A 25,021-nucleotide genomic window follows, 5' to 3' on the forward strand; every position below is an offset into this window, starting at 1 on the left:
TTGACAACCCTGTGGATGCAAGTGTTCAGATTATACAAAGACTGTTTATCCCACCAGCCCAACGGGTCTTCAGAAACAGAAGTAATGCTTCCCTGACCAGTATCTGTGGAAGAGGTATAGGTTCAGCAGGCCCAGCGTAGTTTATCTAGATAGATTGTATTGTTATTTTTATTTTTTTATATATAGATGTTAGATGATTTTCTGTCAGAAGATGGGCCAAGGAAAGCACTACAGAGTGGTTGGCATGAGTAAGAAACATGTCTCTCAGAAGTCCTTTATATATGGCGTGACCTCTTGACTACAGCAAGAGACAACCTCACATATGTATAGAAAATCTGCATATCAATAGAGAAAAACACTTTAGCCTTCAGTGGACGAATACGTGAACGTTTGCTGTTAGAAGATAAACTGTCTCTGGATAAAGCCATAAAGAGTGCTAATCAAGTGGAATCAGCCGGGCGCAATGCAAGTGAACTCTCAAACAGTGGAGTGCCGGTGAGGGAGATGAATACGCTGCCAAAGAAGGAACAAAAACGTCAAAACACAGGTTACTCAAGAAAAAGTCAAACTAATTCTAAATGTACACGAAAATGTTACCGTTTTGTCTCGGATAAGCACCTGTCAAACTCCACAAAATGCCCTGCTGCAAAAACAATATGCAAATCATGTGGAAAGACTGGACATTTTGCTGAAGTGTGCCGCTCAGGTAAAAAACATGAGGTGAGGGAGGTGGTTATTCCTGAGCTGACGGTGTTCTTTCTAAAAGATACTGTCCCAAAAGATAAGAAAATAATGTGCACTGTAGAATTAGGCACATCACTTAATATGCAGCCATTCCAGATGATAGTGGATACTGGATCATCAGTGTCATTGCAGCCTGCTGGGTTTATGAGAACTCATTCTGTGATGTACCCTTGAAACAAACTGAGTTTCCTCTGGTGACGTACTCAAGACAGGGAATCCCAGTTTTGGGACAACTGGAAACAAATGGATACATGATGGATGTTCTGCTCCAGCCTCATTTGACATTGTAGAATCAGGTTCACCACTGCTCAGGTTAGACTTAATCCAGGCACTGAAAATGGTCATTGTGGGAAACAGAGTAAAACTCAGATCAGAACAGACAGTGAGAGAAATTGCGGTTCCACCCTTACCTGCCCCTACAGCTTCACCTCTACCTACCATGGGCTGTGTGAAAAACGTTGTGCCGAAAGTGAAAGTAAGAGATTATGTGAAACCTTTGCAGCAGAAATAGAGGAGGCTGCCCTTCTCTGTCAGGAATGCTGTTTCGGCTGAATTAAAACTTCTGCTAGACGCTGACATCATCGAGAAGATAGACCCTTCTCCCTGGGTGTCGCTAATCAGTGTGACTCAACGAAAGAGCTCAACAAGAATACGGATGTGTACGGACCTCAGGGAGCCCTACAAGGCGGTGTTGGCCTTAATGGAGCTCTTTTCAGAACTCAGGGGAGAAACCATGTTCTCCACCATCGACCTCGCAAATGCTTACTACCAGGTTCCTCTACATGAGGACAGCAGAGACCTGACTGCCTTCATAACCCATGAGGGGCTTTTCAGATACAAGCGAGTTTGTTATGGACTAGAATCTCAGCATTTCAGAAAAGGATGTCCATAGTGCCGCAAGGTCTACCTGGAGTTTGTGATGACATCATTGTCTACGCATCTTGCCGTGCTGATCATGAAACTCGCCTGAAAGCGGTACTCTACAGGTTACATGACACTGGACTACATCTGAATACAGAGAAGTGTAAATACTACCAGGAAAACCTGACCTACCTGGGACACACCATAAGTCTGACTTTATGGATGCCTGCTTCTCCTGTCCAGAGCTAAGCTACGTAAGCTGCATGTCTACATGACCAAAGGGTGGCCTGCGTCATCCAAAGGCCTGCCGACAGACATGATGCCTTACTACCAAACTAGGAAGGAACTTTCCATGAAAGAGTCACTTATTCTGAGAGGGAGTCACAGAATAGTGGTGCCAGTAAGGCTACGTTCTCACATGGTACACCGAGCACACGAGAGCCACCAAGGCATCGTCCATACAAACAGAGACCTGTACTGGTGGCCTAAAATGGATGCACTGGAGCAGTGTGTCATTACCACCTGTGTGTCCTGACAGTTGAATGATAAGACAGCAAAGGCAAAGGGACTTGCACTGGACATTGTGGGCCCATTTGAAAGGGGTCCTGCTGACTGTAAGTTTGCTATTACTATGATGGAGTACTATTCTAAGTGGCCAGAGGTTTGTTTTGCTCCACAATGTACAACAGCTACAGTGATATGACGTTTTATGAGCACTGTGTTTAGTGAAAAAGGAAACCCCATGGCTGTGGTGACAGATAATAGCCCACAGCTAACATCGTCAGAAATGTCCTCTTTCTTGAAAGAACGAGTTATCGCACACCTCAGGACTACAATCTACCATCCGGAAGGAAATTGAGTTGTAGAGAGACTAAACGGTGTAAAGAAAGCATCATCACAGCACAGAGAGAAAATTCTGTGGAAAACTCACGTCACTGAGTTCCTTCTAGTTTATAGATCTCCACCACATGCGACCACAGGGACGTCACCCTTCCAGCTCCTGTATGGAAGACAGATCAGAACCAACCTCTTTTTCAAGCCAAAGCTCACCACTGTTCAGGACCAGGAACTAAGAGACAGAGCTGCAAAGAAACAGTTACACATGAAAGAGTACACTGATGCCAAGAGATAAAACATATAGACTGTCAGTTGGGGATTGTTTAAAGTCCCTCAGATTGAATTGATACCAGTATTTTGACTGGTTATATTGTATCAATATAATTTTTTACTACTGTCATTTAAGAATCATATTTTGTGCACAGATGTTCATTCATTGCATGCAACAAACGTAGATGAACAAACAGTTGAAGAACATCTGGTCAGCCAAGTGCTCCATGAAATGATGATGATATCATGAGGAGTAGTGTGTATGTGGTCACTACTGTCTGAACCAGTATCATGAGGAGTAGTGTGTATGTGGTCACTACTGTGTCTGAACCAGTATCATGTGGAGTAGTGTGTATGTGGTCACTACTGTCTGAACCAGTATCATGAGGAGTAGTGTGTATGTGGTCACTACTGTGCAATACATGTTAAAGCATGTATTGTGTTATTGTATCTCACTGGTGAATTAATCTTTTAAGTTTCATGTCACAATAACACGATCAAGCTAACCTTTCCTGAACAGTGTCATATATTCATTGATAGTTTGATCATGTCAGTACAACAGTGCCATAGATCTCATCTATAGCACTGATAATAGGAGATACTAAACCTAGTATTGATCCTAATACCGAGGGAATTGTGATCTGATTGGTTCAGAAAGACACTAGACAGTCTAGAACAGGCCTATTCAATTAGCGGCCCGCGGGCCGCATGCGGCCCAGACGCAGCCTCCGAGTGGCCCGGCCAATGGTCCAGACAGAAAAGGAAAACACCGCTCACAATCAGATATAGGCTTCGCTACGCACTGAAAGTCCTACGGACACGCGAGAGCCCTTTCCGAAGCTAGTTACTTCGATCTAGCCCTACTCACTTCCACTGGATTCATGCATTCTGGCTATGGGCAAAAGCGAGGGAAAATTAATAAGGGAGGGCCAAATAGCTATTTTGGGAAAGCCTCAAAACTCTGCGCGTCGCTTGGCAACGACCCATAATGATGCGCATAGTTCAGAGCAGAGCAGAGTTCTGAGTTGGTGTTTGCAGTTTGCGCTTAAAATAAAATGTCTCTTTCAACCCCAAAACGTAAAATTACAGATGAAAACCGTCGATTCAACTCAACGTGGACGGACAGGTTCCTTTTTATTTTGCCATCCGCTGCAAACGCAAAGCCAATGTGTTTGATTTGCAATGAGTGCATTACCGTTCATAAAGAACATAATGTCCGTAGACACCACATTGAAAAACACGCGGCATTCCGCACAAATTTCCCAGAGGGCTCTTCGGAGAGGGCTGTAAAAGCACAGAGTTTGATTGCATCCTACAACCGGAGCTGTGCTACCATGGTGCGGTCATGCACTGCACAAGAGAGGGCTACAGCAGCTTCACTTCGCGTTGCATGGATATTGGCCAAAAAGAAGAGGCCATTCACTGACTCCGAAACCATGAAAGACTGTATGTTGGCCGTGGTAGATGAAGTGTTAGTTGACGCTAAAGTTAAAGCAAGTGTGACATCTGCTATTAAAGACGTTCCCCTGTCAGACACTACAAACATTCGTAGGGTTGATATTCTTGCCACAGACGTATTCGAAACACTGTTGGGAGAACTTAAAAAGGTTGATGTCATGTCTGTAGCTGTAGACGAGTCTACAGACAAAACAGACATTGCACAATTGTGCATCTATGTCCGTTTTTATGATGGCAAACGCTTCCGAGAGGAGTTGCTCGGCCTACTGCCATTGAAAGGACATATTCAATGGAAACATATAGGAATATTTCCGCATTTAAAAAAAAAAATGGTCTGGACATGAAACGTGTGTGCATGCTTGTGACAGACGGTGCTCCATCCATGGCCGGTAACATAAGTGGTTTGGTAGCACGTTGGTCTGCTATTGCTCCTCAGTTAATGCATTTACACTGCATTGTGCATCAGACGGTGTTGTGCGCAAAACTAAGCGGGCAGCTTAAAATTACTATGGATAATGTGATGGCCACAATCAATTTTATTCGCTCCTCATCAAGCCTGCAACATCGCTTATTTCGCCAGCTGCTGTCAGATATGTCTGCAGAGCACCACGACCTGCTTTTACACAACGATGTCAGGTGGCTGTCAAAAGGCAGGGCACTGGAGCGCATCTGTGATCTCCGAGAGGAAATCGCAACTTTTCTCCGCAGCAGCAGGCACAAAAAAGCGGAGGCACACCTGGATCGCATACTAGACGACACCTTCATGGCTGATGTGTGCTTTCTGAGCGACATATTCAAACACCTGAATTGCTTAAATGTGGGACTGCAAGGCAGAGACAAGACTGTCATTGATCTCGTGGAAAAAATGCACGCATTCCACCTCAAACTGGACCTTTTCGCAACGGACTTGACAACAGGCCGATTACTGCATTTCCCGACGCTCCGCAAATGCATATCATCCCCAGCACAAATCACAGATGTGATGACCGATTTCATTGCGAGGCTGAAAGAGAACTTTGCAGGTCGACTGGATGGACTTGTTCTGCCCACAGAGGTGATGGGCTTTGTCAGAGATCCCTTCATTGCTGCAACAGACGGAGACTTATCTGCCAGAGCAAAGGAAGCCGTCCCTTCCATTGATGAGGGGAAATTCATTCTAGAAGTTGTTGACTTGCAGTCATCCCTGACCATGGCTCAAGAGCTTAGTACTAAAGGTCCAGCAAAGTTCTGGAGTGATGTTAACATGCACCAGTTCCCCAACGTTAAGAAAGTAGCAATCTTTGTGCTCAGTATGTTTGGATCAACATACACATGCGAATCAAGCTTTTCACACATGAATGCAATCAAAAGCAATTATCGTTGCTCCCTGACTGACAGTAACCTTCACCAGTGCCTTCGGATTGCAATGACGTCTTATGAGCCAAAAATCACTGAACTCATTCAGACTAAAAAATGTCACTTCTCCCACAAAAAAATCAGCAGGGTATAGGCATAACTGCTGCTAGGCCTATCAGCATAATATGCTAATGAAAATTAATGATTTAAAACAGTTAGCAATGGGTGGATAACCTTCTCATTCATGCGCAGCAGATAACTTTTACTTGCTTTGAGTATTATTATTTTGGTTTCAAAGGGGAAGCAAATGATAGGCCTCTTGTAGGCTCTGTTTTTATGCACTTACCAGATACCCATGTACCAGGGTATTTTTGTTCTTCAGTTTGTTATTTAAAAAGTGTAAAAAAAAGTATTGCTACTAGGCTACCTCAATTGGTTGGTTATAACTATTTTATTGTTGAAGTGACATTATTCATTGTTGCCAAGTTGAAAGGTCAATCAAATAATAAACATTGCTTTTGTGTTGGTTTGAATAATTACCTCCTGCTTTCTGGTCGCTGAAAATGTGTGGCCCGGCTCAAGTCTGTAGTTTTAAAATGTGGCCCAAATGAATTTGTAATTGAATAGCCCTGGTCTAGAACAAAAGACTGATCACTGATGGCCTACATTTCACATTATATGATTTAGAAATACCTCAGGAAGACCACATGATGTCTCAGTATACATTAGACATGATAGTAGCTGCACATTGTCCAACTAATGCTAGGTTTAATGACTGGTCGTCTAATTAAATATCCGTATACATATTTACATAAAAAAACTATTCAACTTACTACGACTCTTGTCCATTAATTTATACTGTTAAGAGTGTGCTAACCGAATAATCTTTAAATGTTGCATTAAAGGTACATGCCCATGGATATTTGGAACTACTTACCAAATGACTGGTCATTGAAATCATCAGCATTCTAGTTTTTTGTTCTTATTCGCTGACGTTCTTTGTGTGATAGACAGACGAAAATGTCCAATGATACTAGACACAGAAATGGCTATATTTGATTGGCTTAGATGGTTTTGGGAGCATTGTTCTCGCCTTCTTCTACGGAGACACAAAACTTTTTTTTACAAGTACACAAATCTTTTTCCTCTACGGAGACACAAAACTTTTTTATACATGTACACAAATAGTTTTCTTCTACGGAGACACAAAACTTTTTTTTTTACAATTACACAAATATTTTTCTTCTACGGAGACACAAAACTTTTTTTTACAAGTACACAAATCTTTTTTGCAAGTTACAAATCTTTTATGCAAGTAACACAAATCTTGCCTTCTTCTACGGAGACACAACTTTTTTGCAAGTTACAAATCGTTTTTACAGAGCTCGCTCTCCTGGCACTAATTTCACGCCATACTCACGCAGGTTCATTTTTCACATTGGTTACTGGCTACTGTGTCATTGTGTTCAAGTCAAATGTTATTTGTACAGCCCTTTTTCAAGCAATGTCGCAGAGGGCTTCACACACACCCATAGAACTTCACCTAAACCAACCTAAACCCTCAAGAAAGACAAGGACAAACTCTCAGGGAAACTCAGCAATTCAGTGAGAGTTCCACTCTTCTAGAGGTGGTCGGTGTTGAAGAAGAGGTGCAGACCATAAGCAAAGCATAATCATGCATCAAGAGTAGAGGTAACAATAAAAAGTTTTTGTGATCCCTCCCTAATGATACTCTTCTACAGGCTGTCAGGCTGTCACATCACAGAGGAAGGCTGTGCTTCTCTGGGCTCCGTGCTGAAGGCAACCTCCTTCCTGAGACAACTAGATCTAAGTAACAATGATCTGAAGGATGCCGGCATGAAGCTGCTCTCTGCTGGACTGGGGAACCCACTCTGCAAACTGGAGACACTGAGGTCTGTATTTATGTTCTACATGAGCCATTAGTAAACTTATAATCGCCCAATGTATTTGTGTGACTGATTTAGACAACAGAGTTGAGTCTCAAGATGGGTATAAACTTAATGCCAAGAATGAGATATGCCTTCTAGTCATCAGTGAGGACTAGTTTGATAAGAAACAGTCAGATTTGCTGCATCTGAAACACTCTAAAACATGCTGTACATAATGATTGGCTTATATTTTATTTCATGTTTTTGTTTATTTTAGACAGAATTAAAATGTTGATGCAACTGTTTCTGAATGTGCAACATGATTGCAGTCTCTTTGGGTAGTGTTAACAATCTGTATGCCTTTGCCCAAAGGGTAATAAAATACAGCTTAATTTAATTTTCAACCTTAAACCTATTTCGCATTGAAACACAACCTGTCATTCATCAAACTTTGTGAACATCTGGGGTTTCCCTCTTCACAGTGGAAAAACATTGACTTTAATCTGTGAACACCAATTGTTTTATTACAACACTGAAATGTGCAGTCATGGCTTTCGCAAAAAGAGAAATGGAGGTATTGTCATCTTCAGCACCTTTATTGACTCTGTAACCTAAATCAGTAGCACACATAATCTCAATTTCTTATTGTGTACGTGTGTGTCTGTGATTGTTGTGATGTATTTTTATGAATGTTAGGGTCACTATGAAAAGTAAGACATTTGAAGTTAAAAAAACTATTTGAGGGTTTTCTCTGCTGTTAAATATAATAGCAGTCATGTTTGACCCTGAAGAAAACACAAGGGTTAAGATATACTATTCGTCATATTATTGTACATTTACCTGGGCAGTGAGTTTAGCATCTGGCGGCTGTTGTTCCTGTGGTTGACGCCTCTTCCACTACATGAAGGGTTTCAAATTAGGAATGGCAAGAAAAGTGTGCTTGATGTATAATACTACTGTATATACTGTATATATGTATGGGACTGGCTATTCACATTTATTCTGACATATTTTACTTCATGGTAGTATTCCATCTGACATTCAGGAGAGAGGGAGAGGGAGAGTCAACCAAATGCCCCATACCAAGTGAGATTTCAAACACATATCTGCTCTTTAAAAAAGGGAAGAAAGAAAGTTGAACACAGAACGTCAGTCTTTTATTGGTCCTTTGCACAGATCACAAAAGGTGACATTGGCCATTGAATTTATTGAGGTTGGCCCTGCTAATGCGTCCTAACATTAAAGCAAAAAGAGCACAGAATGCAAACATGACTGTTACAACTTAAAACTAGAATTTTGGAAAGAATATAAAATGTTGAAATGGCCTATATAAAGACATAGGCATGATGGTGTTAAATGATTATCTGTAATCCATGAACAGCATACTGATAAAGCAGTTCCTCTTCTCGCAGGGAGTGCAGAGCCAACAGGCAGTCAGGTTATCTAATGACTTAACACAGTTAAAAATACTGACAGGCATTCTCTGTTATTAAAAAAAAAAAAAAATTGCTAGATACGTTTTTTGAATACTTTTGGTTAATTTTACTTCCATTTAATTTCCCCTTAAATTTTTTTGAATAACTTCTTATATTGTCCAATAGCCTTAAGTGTTTGATTCCACACTCTGTCATGTGATCTCTCTCTGGATCAGCTAGTCGTGTTTCTAAAAAGAACACTGTTAACTGAAGGCGTCTGAAGGGAACCAGATGTCTATCTGCTTAGTTTAGAGAGGGAAAGGTCACGTGGCCGTGAACATTGCTTTCTGCAATGGTGGATAGATATGATCCATGTTCTATGTCTCGTACTGCTTAAGAATAGGGGCTATAGCCCCAACTAATTTGTTGTGTTCATTCAAGTCAAGTTGATTGTCCTGATGTTCCATAGAACTACTAGCACCAAACTGAACACAAACCTAACCTTCCTGAACTGGGGGGAAAGGTCACTCTGTCTAATGAGGGGGAGGAGCAGCTATGACAGCACCTGCCAAATGAACCCCTCTGTGCTGACTCACTCTGGAGGCCCAGATGGATTCTGTCACAACATTGATCCTCTTTCTACAGGCTGTCAGGCTGTCTGGTCACAGAGGAAGGCTGTGCTTCTCTGGCCTCAGCTCTGAGGTCCAACCCCTTCCACCTGAGGGAACTGGACCTGAGCTACAATCATCCAGGAGAAAAAGGATTGAAGCTGCTCTCTGCTGGACTGGAGGATCCACACTGCAGACTGGAGAAACTCAAGTAAGGACATGTTTGTGTTTTTATAAACCTCTTCATGTAATGTTGCTTAACACTGAATATACATCAAAGTATGTTAACAGGCCTTGCATTTCATGATTATACAATCACAGACTGCGTGTTTATTTAGGACAGTGGGTTAGGAAGAGAGAAGCCCTATATAATCTACAATAGCCTTTAGTGCAATTATGATTATATAGCTACAATCATAATTGTATTTCCTGGGGTCTATTCCAGAAAGTGGGTTGAAGTGAAAACAGTGAGTTTGTTAACCCTGAGATGAGGGAAACTCTGGGTTTTCTGTTCCAGAAAGAGAGGAAACACAAACTCTGGTTACGTTACCACGGTAACTGATGGTCACTAACCTAACCTGCTTGCTGGCAGCTTTTGTTTAACAAACCATGAATTTCTCCCTCTCTCCTCCCTCATGCCGAGCCTGAAGCAACTATCAGACATGGGGTGTCCTTTCCTCATCCAGGGCTCCAGACTAACTTGTTTTACTAGGAGCACTGTAGCCCCTAACTGAACATGTTGGGGGCACAGGCAGAACATGTAGGGGCCTACACCTTAAATTGACCTGCAAAGCAATTATTCACATTTTCCCCATTTTAAATGTATTACTGATAATGTGCTGTTGTATTTTAGTTTGCAGTAGGGCTGTGCGATATGACCAAAATCTCATATCCTGATGGATCCTTTTCATATCCCGATAACGATACAAAACACAATATGGCACATTTTCTTTCAATTCAATGAATAAATAGTTGATATAAAATGACCACATGGAGAGGCTCTAAATTGCAGCCAATTTGGTTGCATATGTAAGGGAAAAACTTGCCTGGGGCGCCAAATGTGCTAGGACCGCCACTGCGTATAACACATAAGAATCACATGAAATTTCCATGCAGAGCTAACCTGGTGTTTACTGAACATGTCCCTGTTAATCTGTGCTGTGGAGGTTGATGGACCCTCCTCAGGGTTTCCCGCAGCACTTTCCAGTTAAGGCTGCCTCCTAAGCAACACACGCCTGCCGCCTTAACTACGTCGTCCAAAACAAAAAGAAAGATGAATGCCGTGTTACTCTGTCCTGTTTGCTCCCTTTCATTCCAAACAGTACCTTCTCTGCAGAATGCATTAGTCTATCCCTCCCCCCCAGAACACATTAGGCTAGACTCTACAACCCCCCCCCCCCCCCCCCCCGGTCTGACGGCAAACCCTACCACCTTAACTAACACATTTTCTGCGGGAAACCCTGCTCCTCCTTGTAATGCCCAGTCATGCTCTGTTATAAAGGAGAAGAATGTGCCAGTTGTTTTACCATTCATTCTTTTTTCTCATCACGTCAATGTACATGGGGAGAGAACAGTGTAGCTCAGTAGCTACCATACGGTAAGATGTATACCTCTGTAGGTCTTTCTGAATCCCTCTCTGTGGCAGCAGACAACATATCTGTATCATTCTGTGATGAAGAGCATTATGTTCTACTGTACTGTACACAGTCTTTGCAATATTGAGAACTTAAACTGCAAGAGGTTCTGTTGTGGCAGAAGGCTCAACAAGGCATGTAACACCATCAATGACCTTTGGGAGAAATGAACCCCCCAAATGAAATCGCCACAAACACACTAACATGTTATGTGGGCACTTGTGTCCTCGGGGGTGATAGGCTTGGATGAGCTCCCTCCAGGGATGCCTTCAGCCGCTGGTCGCCCAGCGTTCTGACTCAGAGCCAGCTCTTCTGCCTTTGTCAGAGGTGGTGCCCTCCTCTGCCTTCTTTCTGTTAGTCCACTACAAGTCCAATGTTCATATACTGAGCAGGATTAGGTGAGACAACATCTGTGTGTTAAAACAGCATTCTCACAAGTTGAGACAGGCACTGAATGATTTTGACTTGGTTTAATCCTGTCAAATATGATTAAAACAATCATGTGTCTGGTAGGCCTAAGCAAAATATGCCCTACCTGTTTGAACTGATTTTATATTTCATTTTCAGCTGCTGCCAAGTGTGTTTTGTGCCCATAGGATTGTTCCACCACTTGTTCAGCTGTAGTAAGACGTGTGGTTAAATGTCAAATAAATAGACTGCATTGAAATGTACTCATTGACCAATTGTCTCTCTTTTGCTGTTGCAGTTGTTGTTTACCTTTCAGAAAATGTTTGCATACTCGCCTGCACGCATGAGAATTCCTAATTCCAGTGAATTAGAATTCAAACTCAGATCAGCTCTTCTGGAACCAATAACTCTGTGCTTCCCATCTCAGGGTTCATCAGGTCAGAGTTCAGGGTTAGGCTCAGAGTTTGTAAAACCTGTTTTCTGGAATACACCTCTGATGATAAACATAGAAACAACATGTTTACTTTAGTCATGTAGCAACAGGTGAGGTGTCATTTCCTCATCATTCCTCTGCTTCTCCCTGCAGTGTGGATCATGGTGGAGAGTGCTGGATCAAACCTGGTCTTAGGAAATGTGAGTATTGACTGCTACTTAGTTCTAGTACACAGGGTCAAACAGGGACAATACCATTAGTGACTTTGACACTGTCAGAAATGGACACACGTATGTGCCCTCCCTTCAGCCTCCCCTCTCCTCCCCCTCCCCTGTTCCCCCCCCTCCCCTGTTCCCCTAGCTGCTGTGTGTTTCCTCTCCCCCCTCCTCCCTCCCTCACTCCTCGCTTCCTTCCTTCTCCACTGCCCTACCCTCTCCTCCCTCCCCTCCCTTTATCTCCTTCTCCCCTTTCGTCTCTCTCCTCTTCTCCCCCCTCTGCCCCCCCCCCCCCCCGGGCTCGCAATGTGGGGGGAGGGGGGGATGTGGGGGGAGAGAGTAGATAAGGGAGGTGGGGGGAGAGAAGGAGGTGGGGGGGGGAGAGTACATTTACATGTCTTCATTTATCAAGCTGCTTTTATCCAAAGTGACTTCCAAGAGAGAGCTTTACAAAAAGAGCACAGGTCACTGATCATAAACAACGAGACGCCCCAAAAACATTGTGGGGAGCCAAAACATGAAGCATACATTGTGAAAAGCAAATAAGTGCCAATGGGAAGAACCACAAGAGCATGTAGTTAAACAAGTTACAATGAAACAACATGAGCCTCAAAAGTGCAAGAGTGTACCTGTAGAAAAGCAACAAGAATAGAATTCACACGAGTACAAGAAGTTAAATCAGTTACAACTAACCAACAAGAGCAACAAGTCCCTCAATAAGAGTCATTGTGTTCCTGGAGGAAACTCACATCAGGTCCAGCAAATCATTCCTAAGTACCGTAGTACAGGAGTAGATAAGGGAGGTGGGGGGGGGAATGAAAGGGGGAGGGCAGGAAGAGGGAGACATTCTAATGTGAATGATGATGATCAGTAATATATTGTGTCTTGGTCACCCCCATCAGATGCCTGTGAGCTCACACTGGACCCAAACACAGCACACAGAGAACTCTCTCTGTCTGAGGAGAACAGAAAGGTGACAGAGAGGTGGGAGGAGGAGCCGTATCCTGATCACCCAGAGAGATTTGACTACCATCCACAGGTGCTGTGTAGAGAGGGTCTGTCTGGGCGCTGTTACTGGGAGGCAGAGAGGAGTGGAGGAAGATGGGTTGATATAGCAGTGATATATAAAGGAATCAGCAGGAGAGGAGAGGGTGCTGACTGTGGGCTTGGACACAATAACAAGTCCTGGAGTCTGGACTGGGATGGTAACAGTTACTCTGCCTGTCACAATAAGAAGAGAACTGCCATACCTGCCCCCCCCTCCAGCTCCCACAGAGTAGGAGTGTATCTGGACTGGCCGGCCGGCACTCTGTCCTTCTACACAGTCTCCTCTGACACACTGACCCACCTGCACACATTCCACAGCACATTCACTGATCCCCTCTATCCTGGGTTCAGGGTTTATGATGACTCCTCAGTGTCCCTGTGTCAGGTAGAATAGCCCACACACACTCTCACACACTGTGCTCACATAGATGTCATTGAAGATTGAACTGTATACAGTTGTAATTGATATCCCAGAGTGTTTGTAAATATTGGTGTGTGTTGAATGTTTGTTTTGTTTTCATTGTTGACAAACAACATTCCTGTCTTTGATCTCAGTTCCACTGAATGTGATGAACTAAATAGTGTCTTACTGCCTAAATAAGGAGAAATAAAGATGTTTTATACAGGATGATAGAAGACATGCTGCGTGTTCGTTGGTGACCCAGTGGTCCTACACACACACACACACATACACGCACACACATGTACACACACACACACACAATGTTAACACTACATTTAGGACCAGTAATGGGACACTATTACCCAATTGAATATACACTGTGTGTGTCTAGTGTGATCCACTCTCCCCCTGACCTCCCCTCTACCCTCATTATAGAGAGGGTCTAACTCACTGTGAGTGATAAAGAGGGAACAAAATGTACATTATGTAAATAATCATCAAGATTTTACTGCTATCTAAACTGTCATCCATCATGGGGAATCAATTAGGTTTTAACAAATTAAATGCCCTCTCCCCCTGACCTCCTCTCTACCCACCACCTCCTCTAACTCACTGTGAGTGATAAAGAGGGGTGTTGGGAGGGGGGGGGGTCTAACTCACTGAGTGATAAAGAGGGGTGTTGGGAGGGGGGGGGGGTCTAACTCACTGAGTGATAAAGAGGGGTGTTGGGAGGGGGGGGGTCTAACTCACTGAGTGATAAAGATGGGTGTTGGGAGGGGGGGGGGGGTCTTACTCACTGAGTGATAAAGAGGGGTGTTGGGAGGGGGGGGGTCTAACTCACTGAGTGATAAAGAGGGGTGTTGGTAGGGGGGGGGTCTAACTCACAGCCTGAAGGAAAAACTGAAGGGTGACTTACAGTCTCTGCAGGACAAATACAAACATGTGGAGGAGACGAACCAGGAAGTAGTGCAGCACTCTAAGAAGCAGCTGGTCACCACGGAGACACAGATCAGGGTGCAGTTTGAGAAGTTGCACCGGTTCCTGAGAGAGGAAGAGGAGGCCAGACTGGGAGCTGTGAGGGAGGAAGAGGAGGAGAAGGGGAAGACCATCTCCAGAGAGATGAAGAAGATTCAGGCCCAGATCTCCTCTCTCTCCGTCAGCATCTCTGCTGTGGAACAGCAGCTGCAGAAACAGAAGGTGTCGTTTCTCAGCAGCTATAAACACACTCAGTCCAGCACCAGAGCCCAGGTCACACTGCCGGATCCACAGCTGGTCTCAGGAGCGCTGATAGACGTGGCCAAACACCTGGGCAACCTGACCTTCAGAGTGTGGGAGAAGATGAGGGGGGTGGTCAGCTTCACTCCTGTCATTCTGGACCCCAACACTGCAGCTCTCTGTCTCTCTCTGTCTGATGATCTGACCAGTGTTAGAAACACAGACTCATGGCAGCAGCACCCTGACAACCCAGAGAGGAACACCAAGTACCCCCATGTTCTGGGTTCTGAGGGGTTCAGCTCAGGGAAGCACAGCTGGGAGGTGGAGGTGGGGGACCATCCTGACTGGAATATAGGTGTGGCCAGAGAGTCAGTAGACAGGAAGGGGGAGATAAATGCAACGCCAAAGTCTGGATTCTGGTATGTAACTCTGAGGGGTGGTAAGTACATTGATGTCCTGGGTAAGACTCTCCCTCTGAAGAGGAGCCTCCAGAGGGTCAGAGTTCAGCTGGACTGGGACAGGGGGGAGGTGTCCTTCTACCACCCTGAAGACATGACTCACATCCACACTCAGAAAGACTCCTTCACTGAGAAACTCTAGCCATACTTCTCTATTGGAGGAGCTGCTGATGCCAAATACCCTGACGTAAAGATCTGCCAATCAGAGGTGTCTGTGATGTCATCCCAGTGAGGTGTGTGGTAGTTGTAGTCCCACTCCTCTGAACACCTGAGCGGTCAGGTTTCATATTCCTGTTCACACTGAATCTGGTTGTTGATGTTGATGATGATGATGATGGTAGAACATGCAGGAGGAAGATCCCACCTCTGGTCTGTAGGTCACTCATGAAGGATGTTAAAGTGATGATTTATAGAGACTGTTCACTGTGGAATCTGATGGTTGATGACCTGGTGGGTGATCTGCATTTGACTCCCAGGTTGCAGGTTCACATGTCACCCTGTACGTTGCTTTAAATAAACGCATCTGGTAAATGAACACATTATTAAGTTGTTATTGTTCTGATTAACTTGTCAACCAGTCCCCTCAGGTAACAGATGATCCTCCAGGTATGTTAGTCACATCCAGTATGAAGGTGTTGGAGTTGGGCCTCGGCCCTCATACTGGGTCTCTGTCATCTGCTGCTTCTATGAGAAGTTAGGATGCAGTACTGGTGGGTGATGTCATACCTACAACATGTCAATAAACTGTGTATGTGTGTTTTGAAAGGAGGCTTAGCCTAATCATGTGTATTTAAATATCTAACGGGAGGTCGGCTGGAGGGGGGGGGGGGGAAGTATATTACTGTTCAAATATCTTTGTGGGGGCGTTATATGTAATGACTGGATCTAGGGGTTCTACGGTATTCTAATGTAGTAATGAGCAGATGTGTTTAAGTGGGAGGAGTTAGATCCCAGCAGAGGGTGCTGGGACATGTGCTGCTGCTACTAGTTATTGGTACTGACTCCACAGAGCCCTCCCCTGTCCATCTACTCAGAAGGAGAATGAACAGCTATTCCACCGCTAAAACGCCTTGCAGATAAACACAATCACCAAAGTGGCTTCTGCCTAAACAGGAGATATACTCTGAGCAGTAGTTCTCAACCCTGGTCCTCAGGTACCCCCTGTCCTGCACGTTTTAGATGTTTCCCTGCTCCAACACACCTGATTCAAATGAATGGTCATTAACAGGCTTCTGCATAACTAGATAACGACCCATTCATTTGAATGTCAGTATCTTTACTGATCGATTCAATGCCCTTTGATCACGGCATTGGCTAACACCTACTGTACTGTACCTCAATGTGTTCTGCAATCTGCTCACACGTTAGTTTAACTTGATTAAAGTCCTCCAGCTTCTTTTCTTCTTCTTCCTCTCACCCTGTGATCCTGGGCAGCTTCGTCTACTGGGACACAGGTGGAAGAATTGTTTTCTGGAGGTCTGACAGAACGTTTGATGGATGACATCCTCCTCTGGAAGCAGTTCTCTACCTCTGTGTCCTTCCAGTTCTCCATAGAAGCAGAGAAACATGATCACATACAACCTTTCCATTGACACTCCTCTATTCAAAGCCATGTGTGTTTCTAAATGTCCTGTTGAGTTCTTTGTTGTGCCTGTTCCAGATGTCCCCAGGTATGAAGATAGTTGTCCACAGTTGATGAAGACCACATGAACAACTGATATCTCTGTGTTGAGCTGAACTAAGTAATGACTGCCGTTTACATGAAATCCAAAAGTTGTTAGACAGGTATAGTAGTGTTTGTGTGTGTATGAGTGTCTACATATTTGTGTGTTTGTGTATGTGTGCATTTATGTGTGTGTGTTGTGTGTTTGCGTGTGTGCGTAGTTGTGTGTGTATATGTGTCTGTGCATAGCGTGTGTTTGTGTGTGTGGTCATGCTTGTGTATGTGTGGTGCTTGTTTGTGTGCATTCCTGCATGCCCGTTTCGGTAGGTCTGTCAGTGAATGTGCCAGAGTCCATGAGCTCTTTGGAGAGAGATGCAGGGAACAAGGGAGGAGAGGAGGAGGAGGAAGAGGAGAGGAGGAGGAAGAGGAGAGGAGGGGAGGAAACATCTATCACCAGTGTGACAAATTCACCTGTGGTATCCCAGCTTGTCAGTATTGTGTTTGTTATTGTTGGTCTCCTCCCCTTTGTGTGTCTCCTTTCCACATGTCGCCAGCTACTCTGTCAGTAGAGTTCTCTTTGGTGGTGAACCTTCAGTCAGCAGATCAGCTGGTTTAAAAGGTTCATATTTATTGTGATTATTTATGTATTTGATCCAGGGCCGGCCCAAGGCATAAACGAACTAAGCGGCTGCTTAGGGCCCCCGTGGCCACCAGAGGGCCCCCAAGAGCACATGAAATTACAGTTTAATGTACCGTTTTTCTTCAATTAAACGATGCCCTCGATTAAACGCCGCACCAAAATACGGTAGGAGCAGCATGTCCTGAAATACCTAGTACTGTAGCAGCATGTCATTTTAATGAACATTCTCTTGTGTTGCACTAGGGGCCCACTAGTGCACTGCTAGCTAAATACGTTTCAAATATCACATCAACATACCTTACTTAGCAAATGACTCTAGCTAGCTACAGACTAGCTGTTAGTGGGCATTAGAAGGGAAGCTTATGAAAAAATAGCCAGAATGCATGGTTACATTACAGTAGTTAGTCTAGGTGTTTTCGCTATGTAACTGTTCTTGCATTCCTTGCAAATCAGCGTTAATAATTATTGCAGCATAATGGTGTTTAACCACTGATTGAAACACACAAAAATGTGTAAAATAATGCTTTGTTAACAACAACAAAAAAAACGTTTTATGTGACAGCATTCTTCAGGTAAACTGGGACATCTAGTAATGCTTTGTTTATGCTAGAAAAGTAATTTAATTCGACAGTTCTCACATTTTATTACCAATGCATCACACTGCACCTAAGTTCCCAACTAAATAACAACTTTCACTGTCATCGAACCAGCTTCCAAACTTGTAAGCCTGACCACTAACGCTAGTCCAACGAAATGCTAACGCATCGTGACTAGCTAGCCAGAACATAGACTGCAGATCACTAAGGTTTACATCAGTTACACTTTATGCCTATTGTAGAAGTCAACCCACACAACTAAATGAATCTTGCCACACCCTTGCAATGTTGCATTGTTGTATATAAACTAATTATTATTAATATTAGCGATAGGCTGACAGACGATGACTGTCCCACTTTACCACACAAGCTGTCCCACATGACCTGAAAATGCTGCATGAGTGAAAGAGGGGGTCATGTTATGTTTGAAAGTGTGTAGCTCCTAAAATACTGTGTATTCCCATTTCATTCCAACATGAAAATGTTCCTAAGCCCTAAAACCATTTACAGAAACACCACTGGGGTGAGTTAACAGCTTTTTTGTACGTCTACTGGAGCCTCTAGCAAAAAGTGTCCCACATTACCTGAAATCACCCTATTGCCTCCTAATGTGTAAAGGTGAAGCGTCTGTGAATGATATCCAGTCGAAATAAACCTGATTCGTGTAAATGGGCAAATCATAATTAAATAAGGCAATATGGAACACCAACGTCATCGGTTTATTTTCCAATTTGGGTGCGGGACAGCTTTTTAGAATCTATATAACAGTGGATACCGCTGTTAAATATATTTTTCTTGAAACAAAATGTGTGGTGGGGGGTACACATTTTCACTTTTCAAAACGTGATTTAAAACAGTTCATGTAGAATTAAATATTCGCCCCTGTTTAACACTGATAAGAGACCGTGCACGGCCTGGACTCTTAACAGACCGCGTGTAAAGAGCGCCATCTGCTGTTTGATGACGTTTACTGTATTATGACGTAATTCATCAAATAAACTATAAAAGGCCGTTCTGATCACTGCTCTCATTTCTTATAGAAGGTTTTCTTGGACAAGGATTTGGATCTCTACGACGCTTTCACCTTGACGAATTCGTATTGGAACACAGAAATATTTTTGTAAGTAAATGGTCTGAATGTTTTGCACCTTACAAGTTGTAACAACTTTTTCAGTAAGGTTTAAATTTCCAAGACAATGTTCTCATGTAGATATGTAGGTAGATTATTCTGAAAAAGTAATTACATTCTCTGTGTTCTTTGGAAAAGTCTGCCTTTTCAGAGGTCAGGTGTGAAAGCCTCTCTCTCAAATCGGACTGCAACAGCAAGTGTGACCTGAGGCAGTCTCTGAGGAAGAGACATGGACAAAGATAAGAAAGACTCATCTCAGCCCGGGGTGAACGAGGGAAGAGAGGGGAGTCTGTCTGGAGACAAGGGGACCTTCATCAGGGTGTTGACCGTGAGGCCTCTAAGTTTGGAGGACATGGACCTGGTCGAGCCCTCGGATCTGCCCCCTCCTTCAGTACCCGCGACTGGGTCAAAAGACCAGCTGGAAGCCCTGGAGGTTGCGTCCACTTCCCAGGGCGTCAGTGGAGTGGAGAGAATGCCCCACGGCACAACCAGCAGCAGCACCACGTCTGCCAGCCAGAGGGCGATGAAGACAGCCTGCTCCTCAGCCCTGTCGAGCCGCACCAAGCTGCCCATCTCTGTGATCAGAGCGGTGTTGCAGCTGATCAACAACGACAGGCTGCCAGACCTGCTGCTCGACTTGGACGCCAGCCGAGATGTTCCAGGCGCCCAGACCTGCAGCAGATCAGCTGCTGGGCTGCTATCCCAGGAGATGCTGACCAAAGTGTCCGCCATGCTGCAGGCTGACACAGAAAGCCAGGTGGCGCTCAGCAGACAGAGTGGAACCCCCTCTCCGGATCTGCAGGTGGAGGCCAAAGCCAGTCTGGGCTCTGTGGCAGCTGAGGTGATCGTGCCGGTCATCGGCAACGTCTTAGCAGCCAGGGCCGCAATCCAAGAAGAAGCTCAAGGGCCTGTTACCTTTTCCTCTGTGAGCTACTTCCTCTCTGCTGTCTGTGCCGACGTGCAGACTCTACCGCTGCTGAGGAGGTCAGGGAGCAGCAGTCTGTCTTCTGGAAGGTCCCTCGGAGAGCTCCTGACCACCATGTCGAGGACCAACGTTGTCCAGGCTGTGGAGGAGAAGCTGGAGGAGCAGTTTGGGCCGTGTAGGAAGGAGCGCTCGTCCACATCGCCATCCAGCCAATCAAGAACTGAGGATTTGCTCATGATCCCTTATCTGGGGAGCCGTGGCTCTGGACATTCCCTGGCCAGTGACCTGGTCGATGGGATCATTGAATCCGTGAAGAGTGCTGTTGAGTTGCTGGACAGCCAGTCTTCATCATCCAGAGCAGGGAACAGCTCCTCCCTCACAGGATGGGACGCATTGGATGTTTCCTCTGAAGTCAAGAAGATGGTCTGCAAGGCAGCGGCCAAACTGACCCCCCTGGTGAGCTCTTCCAGGATGGGAGATGTGACGGCGGACGAGAGCATCTCTTTGATGAACGAGACGTCTCTGGAAAGTTTGCCCCCGTCTCTCATCAGGCTTCTGTTGATCAGGTCTGTCGACACGGTGACAGCAGCCTGCAGAGCCATAAGTAGTGAGTTCTGCTATCGGGAGAGCGTGAAGAACGAAGGCTTGACCAAACTCCAACAGCTGGCCAACGAACAGATGTTGGCCTGTCTAAACAAGGCCGTAGAGGAATTGGAAATCGATGAGCTCGTCGAAGGCATCTCAGCCATCCTGGATCATTCGCTGATCCTAAGGCGTCCGGAGATGTCCTTTTCCCACATCTACCGCTCCTTGTTTGTTGACTCCCTCCTGCCAGGGAGTGGGCACAGAACCACCGAGGTCCTGGAGACCTTGATTTTCTTACGTCCAGAGGGCCCACCCGCAGCTGGGAAGAGCCAGGCTCATGAAACGCGAGTGGGAACGATCATAAAAGAGTACGCGACCAAAGGGCAAGAAGTGTTCCAGCAGGCCTTGAGGAGAGCGACTCAGAAGCTCTCTCGCCAGCCGGCGACCCCTCGTGGCTCACCTCATGCGGCCAATCCAGAGAGCTCAGAGCGTCCATCTCTGCTGGTCTCCTCTGAGAACTGCGAGAACCTGCTTGGTGCGATCCTAGACGATCTCCATGAGGTGGTTGAGCAGCACAAGGCCTCAGCAAAGGCGAGATCTGGTGGCATGAAGTTCTGGGAGCAGGTCCACTCCTCCAGCCAGCAGCTTTATGACAGCACACTGAGGACCCTGCAGACAGCTGCAGACAAGCTGTCGGCTCTTGAAGAACGTGTATCTGAGATCATCCCTCCGAAGGCGTCCATCTCTTGGACCAAGAGGACCCTTGGGGTGATTCTCAGTGCCATGAGAGCAGAAGTAGCCGCTTCAGAGTGCTCCAGTGCTGAACTGAAGAGGAGTGAGGACGGCCTCCTGACCTGTGCCCTCTTGGACTCCATACTGGAGAATCTCAGCCAGTTATGTGAGGACGAAGAGGGTCCAACAGTCTCCAACGCCGCCGTAGGACTGGACTCCGCCGGATTGGACGCGCTCCAGATCAAGACCGCCTCAGAGAGTCTGCTCGCCAACGTCCGTCGGCTCCGCCGGCAGACAGCCACCACCGGCCTGCATCTTCAGAGCCCCGTGAGCTCCACCAGATGCACGTCAGAGCTGATGCTGCCAGAAAGCCCCCCGATGCCCTCCAGACAGGAGCTCATCCACAGCTTTGCTGAGAGCTCGATTAAGAGTCAGCTGCAGAAGAGCCTTGAGCTGAACCTTCCCTCGACCTCCAGCCTGGCCTGCCAGGAGACCCTGGACCGCACGGTCAGGATCCTGACGGAGAGAGTGATGGACACTCTGTGTGAGTCTGCTGCTGCAGCTCCGTGTCCTGGGGAAGATCTCGGTGAGCTCAGCCCTGCAGCGGTCATCATGGATGCTGGGACAGCGTCGACCTCTGCAGGAGAGACGAGAAAGGCCAAGAAGGGCTTGAAGTGGTGGAGCCTGCCGAAGAAAGCCAAGCTCTTCAAGAACAAGGTGGGTTATTTATGTAATAGAACTTATAGAGCAGAGCTTATAGTATATCGTATGAGTAAAGAATGAATGACCATGGGTTGGTTATTCATGTAATGGAGCATGTATAGAATGAAGAGGCAGTGTTGGGACTGAGTGGCTTTTGTGGTTCTTAATCCTGATGCTTTGGTGGACTGAGAGGTGTCATAGTTTCCATAGATTCCAGCATGTTCTGTGTTTTCCCCTGCAGTTCCTGAAGAGAAAGACGGAGCCCAAGAAGCCCTCAGCCCAGGAGGAGCTTCCCCCCAGCTCTCACGTCACACCTGGTGAGCGACCACCACGGCTTGTCATCCTTAATGAATCCCAAAGTGATCCTGTAGATTTGGCTGATTAAAATCTGACAAAGCCTAACTTCAAATTCACCAATTTAAAATGTTGTCTTGTCACAGGGACTAAGTGTGGTTCGCCTGCCAATCTGGAGCTGTCGAAGGACCACAAGACCAAGCAGGAGCCCCCTAGACGTCCTCTACACGTACGAATGTTCCGTGCGCTTCGAAAGTCCATCGCCAAGACATTCGAGATGTCTGGGAGCCAGTAGGACGGCCTACTGATTTAAGTAGTGAGAGTGAGAATGGGTGATCCTCGGGGTCAAATTACTGGGACAAGACTTGACTGAGACCAGTCTTAGTCTCAAACCTGGAGGTCTGGTTTGTCTGTGCCTCAGTACAAACCTGGAGGTCTGGTTTGTCTGTGCCTCAGTACAAACCTGGAGGTCTGGTTTGTCTGTGCCTCAGTACAAACCTGGAGGTCTGGTGTGTCTGTGCCTCAGTACAAACCTGGAGGTCTGGTTTGTCTGTGCCTCAGTACATTTACACAGACATTTTGGGGGGCAGGTGCTCAAACCCAAAAAAAGGGCACCCATTGGCACGTGCACAGATAGACCCCTAGTGGTGCTCAAGCACCTGCCCTTTTGCCCTAGATGAGAAAAGTGCCCCTTCTGCTGGAGCCCAATTTTTTCATCATTCATCAATATCCATCAATTCCCCCCAAATGTGTTTTGATATCTGACGGGGCATTTATTTGAGTTCTTGTGAGAATTTCGGACAAGTTGCGATGTAATGTTTTCAGCAGCGCTAATGTTGTGGTTAATTCATCACCAAACAACGTCGGGGGATTGCACAAACACCGTCATTACCTGTTTGTCTGATACTGCGGGTCAGAGAAGAAGTAGGCTGCAGCCGTTTGGCCTGGCGCTCTGCACTGCATGCAGCACTAAGTGGAGGAGGAGGAGGGAGGGGCGCGGCGGGGGTGCAGCGGAGGCTTGTGAGCGCCGCGGAGCATGTCGGGGCGAAATTCTCACAAGAACTTAAATAAATGCCCCGTCAGATATCAAAACACATTTGGGGGGAATTGATGACAGAGTAATTTTTATTCCTAAATATTGATGAATGAAGAAAAAATTGGGCTCCAGCAGAAGGGGCACTTTTCTCATCCAGGGCAAAAGGGCAGGTGCTTGAGCACCACTAGGGGTCTATCTGTGCACGTGCCTGCCTGGAGGATTTGGGGATAGAACTCTCTCTCTACCCTCTGAGCCACAGCCGCCCATCCCGGCACCCACAGCACTTTACATTATGCCTCTCATTCACCCATTCATACACACCCACAGCGACAGAGCTGCCATGCAAGGCTAGCCTGTTCATCGGGAGCAGCTTGGGGTCCAGTGTCTTGCTCAAGGACACTTGGACACACGGCCTGGAGGATCTCCAGGAGGCTGATGTGGGATGTTTGTTCTGGTTTCCTGCCTCTCGGTTCTTCTACCCTGCAGGTCTCCTGGCCCACTTTCTCCCGGACAACGTAAGGACCGTTGCCAAGGAGCCAGAAATGTACTTTCAGCAGTACGGACGAGGACTGGGAGTTTCTCACCTGGCTGGAACTCGCTGGGCTGAGTGGATATCAGGAGAAGACCATCACAGAGACTCACTGCCGTCCGGAACACTCTACTGTATCTGATCATTGTCAATAAACAAGTTATATTGCTGTTGGAGTGTAACGGTCCTGTTTGTTTTCCTAACAAACCTATAGCACAGGGAGGTGCACGTTGACTCAGAAAAGGAAAGGTTCTAAGATTCTGATGTACTTATGTGTGTGTTGTGTTCAGAGGTGTCAAAAGTATTCACATTCATTACTCAAGTAGAAGTATAGATACTAGGGTTTAAAAATACTTCTGTAGAAGTTGAAGTATCAATTCAAGCTTTTTACTCAAGTAAAGGTATAAAAGTACTGGTTTCAAAACTACTTAAAGTATAAAAGTAAAAGTAGTAAGGGGACAAAATGCCATTAAGGACAAAAGCTTAGGCACAGGGGTCTATAATGCACGACCCCACCTCCCCCCCAAAAAACATTTTTCCAAAGGCCATAATGACTTGTTATATTCTTTCACCCTATTCAAGAAGGTTGACGCGGGAATGTGTGATCCTGACGGCGTCAAGGTCATTTTGGGCCACCACTACGACCACTTTGAGAGCGTCAAGGTCATGCTCATGGCCCGGGTCCTTCCGGCACAGCACAGGGTTTCCCTGGAGCTGTTTGGCTGTGACCACTAGCTGACATCCACAATGTCCACAAAACAACAAACCTATCATGGAAGCGGGTCTTAATATCACCCAATCTTTCTTTCAACACATGCACCCTGGTGTTCACATACAAGATCTACTTTGCCTAAAACCTGCAGTAGACCTCATGTTCTGTTCTGTTCCCTCTGATCTGTCTCAAGCCTCCTTCATGCTGTTTCTCTGTCTCCTGCCTCTGGCTCTCTTATGGAATGCTCT

The 25,021-nt window shown here is 45.6% G+C and overlaps 2 protein-coding genes across 6 annotated transcripts in view; both read left to right on the forward strand.

The window, feature by feature from the left end:
• The window catches only part of LOC136942682 (NLR family CARD domain-containing protein 3-like), a 28,230-nt gene extending 14,319 nt beyond the window's left edge, over positions 1–13,911 (forward strand). The window contains exons 8-11 of one of the 5 annotated variants that reach the window (XM_067235647.1): positions 7,248–7,418; positions 9,455–9,628; positions 12,046–12,092; positions 13,010–13,911. In XM_067235647.1, coding sequence (XP_067091748.1) covers positions 7,248–7,418; positions 9,455–9,628; positions 12,046–12,092; positions 13,010–13,548 — 931 coding nt within the window. In that variant the 3' untranslated portion in view covers positions 13,549–13,911. Of the gene's footprint in view, positions 1–485; positions 1,067–7,247; positions 7,419–9,454; positions 9,629–10,451; positions 10,525–12,045; positions 12,093–13,009 lie in introns of those variants that run through there. The other 4 variants (XM_067235651.1, XM_067235649.1, XM_067235648.1 and 1 more) reach the window with 4 other exon arrangements.
• On the forward strand, positions 13,782–15,879 carry LOC136943301 (zinc-binding protein A33-like). Its single transcript, XM_067236567.1, has 2 exons — positions 13,782–13,810; positions 14,445–15,879. Exons 1-2 carry the CDS (start codon positions 13,782–13,784, stop codon positions 15,370–15,372), a joined length of 957 nt encoding a protein of 318 aa, XP_067092668.1. The 3' UTR covers positions 15,373–15,879.
• Positions 15,880–25,021: the final 9,142 nt, after the last annotated feature.

Source organism: Osmerus mordax, chromosome 5 (assembly GCF_038355195.1).
Source record: "Osmerus mordax isolate fOsmMor3 chromosome 5, fOsmMor3.pri, whole genome shotgun sequence".
Taxonomy (NCBI): domain Eukaryota; kingdom Metazoa; phylum Chordata; class Actinopteri; order Osmeriformes; family Osmeridae; genus Osmerus; species Osmerus mordax.